At 40.5% G+C, this 9,711-nt stretch overlaps 1 protein-coding gene across 2 annotated transcripts; it reads left to right on the top strand.

Moving 5' to 3' along the window:
- The first annotated feature begins 1,084 nt into the window (after positions 1 to 1,084).
- LOC123427407 (cyclin-P4-1-like) lies at positions 1,085 to 3,511 on the top strand. Of its 2 annotated transcripts, XM_045111443.1 has the most exons (3): positions 1,085 to 1,530; positions 2,093 to 2,147; positions 2,924 to 3,511. In XM_045111443.1, exons 1-3 carry the CDS (start codon positions 1,187 to 1,189, stop codon positions 3,161 to 3,163), a joined length of 639 nt encoding a protein of 212 aa, XP_044967378.1. In that variant the 5' UTR covers positions 1,085 to 1,186; the 3' UTR covers positions 3,164 to 3,511. The 2 variants fall into 2 exon arrangements, with proteins under 2 accessions (XP_044967378.1, XP_044967377.1); XM_045111442.1 differs by lacking the exon at positions 2,093 to 2,147 and having other exon boundaries at positions 1,086 to 1,530.
- Positions 3,512 to 9,711: the final 6,200 nt, after the last annotated feature.

The raw sequence follows: 9,711 nt of genomic DNA, 5'->3' as shown, positions 1-9,711 counted from the left end.
TAATCACGAGCTCAACATAACGGTCAGGGAACAACCCGGTAATACTTCCGAGAAGATATTCGGAAAATCACGAACCACCGATATGTTATTAAGCCCGAGAACAATCTCGCTTTTCAAGGCAAGATAATATGATCAATAGAGCGAGGGATTGACACAATCCTAACTCATTGATCGAAAAGTGCACCAGGAAATATGGACTAGGTAGCACGATCAATCTCAGAATGGTGATTCAATAACCAACACACTAAGAATGTTATTATTGTCCATTAACTTCCAATCAATAGAATTGCTAGAAGTATTGATTGCACACATCACAGTTCACTTGTCGATATTCCGGTTACAACTGACACGGAGATCGAGAAATGAATAATGATGGCGATAAGTATCACTCAACAAGGTCTGTGGGAAGGGCTGAGTGAGAGCTTTGAGCCTTGGACTAGCGGCGATGACGTTTGCGAGCACCGTGTCCGTCTCAGGTATTGGGGGCGCCTTGGCTCCCCCTTTTACCAATGCTTGGGGTGAAAACCCTTGTCCGTTCCAGCACACGTGCTTTGCATCTTGACCCTTTTGGGGGATTCGTCGGTTAGTGTGGGTATCTTTTGGTCGGTAGCGTTTTTGAGGTGGTCTGGAGCTGTAAGCAACAACGCATTGGTTTCGGTGGCTAGTGGTCTCGCCTGCAACTTTCCTTTACATGTGACACAATCATATCTCTATCCTTTCCGCCAGTTGGTAGATCGACCCTCCTCGATACGGAGAGAGAGGGCACAGGGTACTCTTCGACAACAGTTTGATAGTGTTGGTGCAATAAAGTCCAATGGCTTTTTCCAAGTGACGCGTGTTCGCTCGTTGTGAGCGGACTTGGTTGTGTCTTATGGTGGTCCGGCCTCTCATGTGCTTTTTCTTGGCAGTGAGACGTGGAATAGTAACCCTATGGTTATTATCAACATGCTCGGTTTAATTTTCTCGTGTTTTTCTTTGATTAATCTGCATGAGGATTTTCTCGACATCGTGGTGTGACGTTTCTCGGTGAAAAAGAGGGTTCACAGGTTTTAGCTACCCCTCCCTCCCCAACATCCTATATAACGAAATCTTCAACTCCCATGAAGTCCACCGGCGAGAACTCGCGCACACACACACAGGCACACAGAATCCAAGGGAGCCGGCGATCGAGATTCGAGAAGCCAGCATGGGCACTGTCGAGGAGGAGGATCTACCGGCAACGGACATGCCGCGGGTGGTTGGCGTCCTCTCCGCGCTCCTGGAGCGCGTAACGGAGCGCAACGACGCGGCGGCGGGGCCGCGTGCTGCCGCCTCGGCGTTCCGGGCCATGACGAAGCCCGGCATCTCGGTGCGCGCGTACATGGCGCGCATCGCGCGGTTCGCGGGCTGCAGCCCCGCGTGTTTCGTGGTGGGCTACATCTACCTCGATCGCCTCCTGGGCCGCCGCCGCGCCCTTGCCGTGGACTCCTACTGCGTGCACCGCCTCCTCATCACCACCGTGCTCTCCGCCGTCAAGTTCATGGATGACATGTGAGTTCGCTTGCACCCCCCCCCCCCCCCCCCCCCCCAAACACACACACACACACCCCGAATGCCTGATCACACGAGTATGACTGGCGCGTGTATGATCGAGTTCCTAGTTAGTTTTGAAAATTATGCTGTTCTTGGGTCCAGCGTGGGTTCTCGGTACAAAAATATTAGGATGACTGACTCAAATGGTGTGTGGGCACTGTTGTTTGCACATATTCCCTTGAATCAAGAGGTTCGACTTAATGGGAATCTAGAGACTCCGATCAGTAGTATGCCAACTGTGGTGGAGAGGTAGTTTGATTCTCATATGAATTTTGTTCCTTTGTGCTCAACTTGGACATCTTTATCCGCTTGATTTTTTATGCCAAGCATTATCGCAGAGGCTTATCTTGCTTCTTTTGGTGCCTGATAAAAGATCACTGTCAACCAGTTAATAGCTGGGACCTTAATCAATCTAGCGTGTCTTTGGGATTGCAAAGGGGCTGATTGGTCTGCTTCTCTGCCGTTCAAGTCCGTGCTAAACTACTAACTACTAATCGTGTCAGTGTTGCATGTTTTACAGAGCCACTGAAGACAACTTGTTGAGTTGTGGTCATAGAAGGCTCTTATGGGATAAGGTCGACATCTAATTGTGGAATCCAGATCACGTAGGTTGCATTGGCAGGGAACTTTCTTTAAGAAGCAGAACCCAACAACCCCTTCCCTAAATCCTAACAAGTACAGGCAATTGAAGGCTCCAACAACTATCAAAAGGAAATGACGGTTTGCATTTGGAGAATTCGTTATATCATCTATCCGTGCTAGCACACCAAACAGCAGGCAGAGTAGAGTATTATCTGCTCCTGGGGTGGTGTGTGTGGCGCTGGCAAAATTATACAGTACCTGCAAACAAAGAGGCAATGGTGGCTCCATCCACTGCTCCTTCCATCCATGTTCCAACCACATTTTGCACCTTGGGTGGACCCAAGCCAAGATTTAAGATAGAGCCACCCCTCCCTTTCAGCACCCTTTTCTCTCTTTTTGGAATTTAATTCACTGTCAAGTACTTGCCACATGATAGGACGGTGGCAACTTGGCCCTTGCTGATGGATGCACACTACCTATTCCAACTCCCTCCTGCCAGGAGCATCCAACCCTATCTGTCATTTTCCTGGAATCATTACCCAATTGATGATTCGTTACATATTTCTTCCTTACACAAACACTGTGATTATTCTTAGTTTGGACGATTTGTCATTCTATACATGTGATTGTTTTAAAGTAGATTCTGAATAACTGATTTGGTGTGTGCCACTCAAGCAAGGCAAAAAACAAAAGACTTAACCTGACTGCTATAAATAACACATGAACTGAATCCTGATGCATAACATATGTTGCCTTGCTGGTCTCGCAGATGCTACAACAACGCCTACTTCGCCAAGGTGGGCGGGATCAGCCTGCCGGAGATGAACTACCTCGAGGTGGACTTCCTCTTCGGCGTCGGTTTCGACCTCAACGTGTCGCCGGAGACGTTCGGCCACTACTGCGCCATCCTCCAGTCCGAGATGCTCTGCCTGGAGCTGGAGCCGGAGCCCCTTCTCGCCCCTACCACCGCCTACGCTCCAGGCAGCAGGATGCATTGCTGCGTCTCTGAAGACGATGGCACTAGCGCCACCGCTACCAGCAACAGCAGTACTCAGCAGCAGCTGGCTGCATAGGTCGTTAGAGGCATATGTATACAGGACACTGTGTGAGTGCGTACATGTACATGGTCATGTTGCTCGGGCGAGCAGAGTACGCGAGCTTCCTCGTTGTGATGTGCTGCTGTTTGGTTCCTTTGGTGTATAGCTTGTTTAGGTGACAGAGGTGGACACTGCAAGAGTGCAGACCGACTTGAGCAAGTTGAATACAAGGTGTGTGGTGTGCTCTAGTCCACAAGTGACATGTATATTGTTGGAATGTTGGATCATTTTCTTCTCTTTGCTACATGGTGTTGCAATTAGAATCTCTAGCTCTTCCCTCAAAAGGCATTAACTCCTTACAAGAATCACTAGCTCTTCCCTCAAAAAGCTTTAACTTCTTCATTCTTTCTGTTTGAAGGAGTTAGGCTCAGACAACGACTAACCATTTTCCTCAAAATTTGAAGGAGTTACTCCTCAAAACACCTATTGTGCTCAAATTGAGCAGCTCCCACCCATTCTGCTCAAATATTTAGGGTTTAGAAGAATAGCTGGTTCTAATTATGTTAAACGACTTATTATATTCAATTAATGAGTCCTCGACCCTTGTTAAGGGAACCAGAAACAGGCTCAAATCCTGTGCAAAAAAACTTAAACCGGCAATTCAACGGCAAACGGGCTACAAAATTGTTACCAACTGGCTGGATTTGACACAGAAAATTAGGCACCTCTCCCCTGCCAAAAACTTTCACCGGGTCAGCAGTTCAATAAAAAAATGTTCTGGAAATAGAGAGGCAAGGTTCGTGTGGCCATTGATGGTGATGAAAACACTAGGTACTTTCAAGGTTCCGCTTTGCAGAGATTTCGTCATAACAAGATCGCTTTTTATTTTACAAGTGCTCATTGTTTTATTTCCCTTTTTATTTTATTTATATACCTATCGCTATTCAGATTTAATCCTTGCAATCGGCTGGGACAAGGGGATTGAAAACCATCTTGCCTTTGTTAAGTGCAAGCATTTGTTTTGTGAGTATGCAGGTACTTTTGACGTTGTTTGTGTGCCGCCTCCTTATGATTCAATAACATTGGTTCTTAACTGAAGGAAATACTATCTACTACTGTATTGCTTCACCATTCCTCTTTGACGGAAACCCAACATCTACAGCAACTAGCAGAAGGATTTCTCGCGCCGTTTGGGGGGGGGGGGGGCTTCACCAAACAACCTAGGTGCACACTTTTATCAATTTGCTTGTTTTTTTTTTACTTTCCTTGCCTTTTGCTCTTATTTATGTTCTTTAAAAAAATGAAAATACCCAAAAAAATATGTTACTATCTTTGCTTGAATTTCTCTCATGTTTATCGCTGAAATTACTAAGTTGTGCGACTTCTCAAATACTAAAAATAATGACTGTATTAGCACAACTATTTCTCCTCCTGTCACTAGTGCGGAGTCATGCGATAGAAAAGCTGATATGTTAAAACTTATTATAAAAAGATAATTTGCTGCAAATCCTACTGATGTTGCATCCCATCTTAATACCTTCGTTGACTTATGTGATACGCAGAAAATGAAAGATGTCGATAATTATATTGTGAAATTAAAATCATTTCCTTTCTCTCTTAGAGATCGAGCTAAAATATGGTTTTCATCTTTACCGAATAATAGTATTGATTCATGGTCAAAGTGTAAAGATGATTTTATTGCTAATTTTTCCTCCTGCTAAGATAATATCTCTTAGAAATCAAATTATGAATTTTAAACAACATTAGCTATATTTTAATAAAAAGTTTATTAATGAAATTGACGATTAAAAGTTGTCCCACACATGGATTGAGTTTATGGATGATAGTGCAAAAATTTTATGCGTGATCGCAAGAAACCTTCTAGATTCAGCTGCAGGAGGAACATTTATGGGGATAACACATGGACAAGCAACAAAGCTTCTCAACAACATGATGGCAAATTATGTTGAGGAAATATCCTCATTGAGTGCGAAAATTGATGGTATCATGACAATGTTTGCTACTAAAAATGCTCCTATAGATCAAATGATATTCCTTAATTTACTTTGATTAAGCAAAATAATGAGGCTATTGATGTGAGTTTTATCTAAATAAACAATTTTAATAGTAATGCTTATAGAGGGAACTTCAATAACAATCCTAGATCGTATCCAGGCAATCCCTCCAATAATTATGGTAATTTATATAATACTAATAATAGTAATAATAATAATAATGGTATAACCTCTCATCTTGAGAATAACATTAAAGATTTTATTAGTTAACAAAAGGTTTTCAATACTATGGTTGACCAAAAACTAAGTGAAATTGATGATATGTCTAGAAACATGGATATCCTTGTGCATGATGTGTATATTCATAAAATTAAAATTGATACCTAATAAGGATGATTTACCTGAATCTTTAAAAGCAACCCGGTCTACCATTGATGAAAGTAGGAAAATAATTGATAAGCTTAGGGCTATGGGAGAATGCTTCGAAAGAGAGATCTATTCACTAAATAGTAATGATGAAGATATTAAAAATATTAGCGTGTCATCTATTAGATATTTACTTACCAATATAAAACTTAATAATGATGGGACTAAAGATAAGTCAACTTTATTTAGAAGGCGACCCAATAATTTGGAGGGTGATGATCATAAATCTATTCATGACAAAAGTGGGTTTGAAGAGGTAAAACTTTAGATAGTGATTTGCCCAATACTATGGATTACAAGGCTTTTATTTTGATAGTTAATCTTTAATAGAATGCATATCTTTGTTTCAATCCATGATGACTTCACCCAATGCATATGAACAAAACAAAGCTTTTACTAAACATATTGTAGAAGCTCTTATCAAAGCTCGTGAAGAGAAATTTGAACTAGAAGTATCTATACCAAGAAAATAATGATAACCTACAACTAAAATTAAAATAAAATATTATGAGTGCAATTATTTGTGTGATCTAGGAGCTAGCATGTCAACCATGCCAAAAGTTTGATGTGATGTCCTAGGTTTCACTAATATAAGTGAATGTTCTTCAAATCTACACTTAGCATATTCTACAATTAAAAAGTCTTTGGGTATAGTGAATGATGTTCTTATTCTTACTAACAAAAATTATGTGCCCGTGGACTTTATTGTGCTTGATATTGAATGCAATCCGTCTTATCCCATTTTACTTGGTAGACCATTTATGAGAATTATAGGTGCAATAATTGACATGAAGGAATGTAATATGAGGTTCCAATTTATTCAAAAGAAAGGTATGTAATATTTCCCTACAAAGAATCTTAAACCTCCTTATGAATCTATAGTGAGAGCCACATATGGCATTGCTTTGAAAGATGACAATATGTGATACTATGCATTATGCCTAGCTAGGGGCATTAAACAATAGCGCATGTTGGGACGCAACCCAATAGTTATCTTCTACTTTTAATTTGTTTTGTGAGTCAACATGATGATTGCCTCTATAGTAATTATGTTGTTATCTTTTATCTTGATTTTTGGGCCAAGTAAAGCCTTTGGGATGTTGGAAAACGATTGTTTACTAGGTTATATGCAGAATTAGAAACTTTGTGTCCAGAGATTGAATTGATCCTATGAACGGGAGCATTATAAATTGCTAAAAAAATTAACCATAACTAAAGTACTCCCTCCGTTTCTTTTTAGTCTGCATATAAGGTTTGGTCAAAGTCAAGCTTTGTAAAGTTTGACTAACTTTATATTAAAAAATATCAACATTCACAACATGAAATCAATATTATCAGATGCACCACGAGATGTATTTTCATACTATATAATTTTAATATAGTAGATATTCATATTTTTTGATATATATTTGGTCAAACTTTCTGTTGTTTGACTTTGACCAAATCTTATACGCGGAATAAAAAGAAACGGAGGGTGTATGAATTGACTATAACATCCTAATTTTTCAGAATTTTTGGAGCTACACAAGTATGACTAAAACTATATCATTACATGTTGTTCTGTTTTAGTAAAATTATGTTTTTATTCCATATTGTGCTTATTTTGGAGTTTCTATGAATTTTATCGGGGGTATAAGTCATGAAGATGATAAAATACAGTAGGTATTATGTAAAAATAATTATGAATCTTGCTTTAACAGTACCTAAGTTAATGATTTATTTTTATTATACTAATGGATCTAACAAGGTTTTTTCAAGTTTTGGATGAAATCGCGATGGAGGAAAGAATAAGGAGCGAAAGAGGCTAATCTCAGGAATTACCAAGGCACCCCAAGGTAATATTCAAGGAATATCCAAGCATCTAAGCTTGGGGATGCCTCGAAAGGCATCCCTTCTTCCTCCAATCTATCGGTTATATCACTTGTACCTATATTTTTATTCATGACATTGATACGTCTCCAATGTATCTATAATTTTTTATTGTTTTACGATACCATATTATGAACATATGATACTTCATATGCAATAATATGCTATTTAATATTATTTTGGGAACCAACCTATTAACCTAGTGCCCAGTGCGAGTTCCTATTTTTGCGTGTTTTTGACTTTTGTAGAAGGGATTTCTATTTTCGTGCCCCCGTTCCTTAGTTGTGCTCAGTTTTGCCCAAGCCAACTAACGTTTGTCCACCCCGTCTAGAACTTGCTCACAAAAGTCCAAATGGAGGGCTACCGTAGAGTCAACGCCTTTGATCGTTACCTCCAGACTAGTGGGACGACCTGACATCAAGTGAGACGTGGGGAAACATACCTCAAACGCGGTGTTTTTAAACGCGTAATTGAAGCACAATGACACAGTTGGTAATATAAAAAGTTGGTGTGAAGCAGAAATAACCAAGGTCCGGCAAGGCAATAAAACGGCCGTCAACGGAACGATCTTATGTTAAGGCAGGCGGGTCCAACTTCATTTGGTGGTGCATCAAGTGAGACGTGGACCCGTGCCAGACTGAACCCTCCCTGCTCCCATCTTTGTTCTCGGCAGCGGTCTGTGTGTGGTGGAGCTATCGTTCTCAGCTGCTTCGCAGATGAGGTGGGTGAATTCAAAACCCTACTCCATGTCGATTTAGAACTGACCGCATTGCCTCTGTTTTTTGGCATATTTGGAATCTCCATTGTGTGGGACGCGGGTGGGCTCGACTAGATGGAGTCGGCACTGACAAACAGGGTGTGGTGCTTCAAGATTTGCTTCCGTTGATTTGAATTTGGTAGAATTAGATAACCCTACATATTTTTTCACTTCACCAATGTGGATGGACAGTTGGTGGAAGATGGTGTTGATGGTGTTGATGATGCATGCGATGATGAGCTAGTGAATGTCTATGACAAAGAAAACCCTGATATTGAAGTGGGGTCGTTGTGACCGAACATGATGAGTTTAGAATGTGTTTCAAGACTTATGTTGTCAATTATGAGTTGGATGACAAGACTAAGTGAACTGATAGAAAGAAGTTTTATGCAATGTGCATAAGTTTTGATGAAAACACCAAGCCTTGCAAGTGGTACATATATGCTAGACGCCAACCTGATGCTAATGCCATCAGGGTTAATCAAATCCCACATCAACATACTTGTGTTACAAGTTCACAAAGAGTATTAACCATGACATCACACATTTGGGTTGCAAAAAACATTACTCCTATTTTATCCAATATACCAAACACTACTGCAAAGAAACTTCTAGTAGACCTAGAAAATCAGTACCCCATTAAGCTGAAATATACCAGAGTGTGGAAGGCAATACAAAAGGCAATGAAACAATTATATGGTGATTGGGAAATACCTTTAGGATGCTTTATAACTTCAAAGGAGAGGTGGACAAGAGGTCACCTGGCAGTGTTGTTGAGATAGATACTAAGGTAACAGAGGATGGAAAAATCGTTTCCTCTAAGTTCTTTATGGCTTTAAAGCCTTGAATCAATGGTTTTAAAGCAGAGTGTAGTCCATTTTTAGCATAGTCTCTTCTACTTTGAGTAGGAAGTGGAATGGTCAATTGGCAGCATGCAATGCTCTAGATGGACATAATTGGATATTCCATGTTGCTATTTGCTTGTTTCAGTCAGATACAAAGGTTTCATGGACATGCTTCATGATGCAGCTGAAAAGATGCATAGGGTCAATGTCACTTTTGGCATTCCAGATAGATGCATGTAAAGAGCTAGAAATTGCAGTCAAGAATTTTTTCCCCATGTTGAGTAGAGGGAGTGTCTCGGACATATGTGGATGAATTTGATCAAACAATCCAGTGGGGCAAGCAGCAAGATCTTACACTAATCCCACACATTCATATCATCTTGGTAAAATAATGGCACCATGTAGTGAGTTTGGTCCATGGATGAACACCTATCATTCTCTATTATGGTACTGGTCAGGATTTAACACTGCCATCAAGTGTGATTATATCAACAACAACTTGGCAGAGTGTTTGAGCAACAAGGTGAAGCCATTTGTAAATTTCTTGTGCATGACATGGTTGACCAAATAAGGATCATGATCATGTGTTTGTGGGAATTGAGAAGAAA

Source organism: Hordeum vulgare, chromosome 2H (assembly GCF_904849725.1).
Source record: "Hordeum vulgare subsp. vulgare chromosome 2H, MorexV3_pseudomolecules_assembly, whole genome shotgun sequence".
NCBI classification, from domain to species: domain Eukaryota; kingdom Viridiplantae; phylum Streptophyta; class Magnoliopsida; order Poales; family Poaceae; genus Hordeum; species Hordeum vulgare.
The sequence above is the reverse complement of the archived record's forward strand: the minus strand, read 5'-3'. Positions and strand labels throughout refer to the sequence as shown.

Bases quoted from the DNA above. Each gene is read 5' to 3' on its own strand.
- LOC123427407 (XM_045111442.1), top strand. From the start codon at position 1,187: ATGGGCACTGTCGAGGAGGAGGATCTACCGGCAACGGACATGCCGCGG. The intron at 1,531-2,923 runs GTGAGTTCGCTT...CTGGTCTCGCAG, and splicing joins GTCAAGTTCATGGATGACAT to ATGCTACAACAACGCCTACT.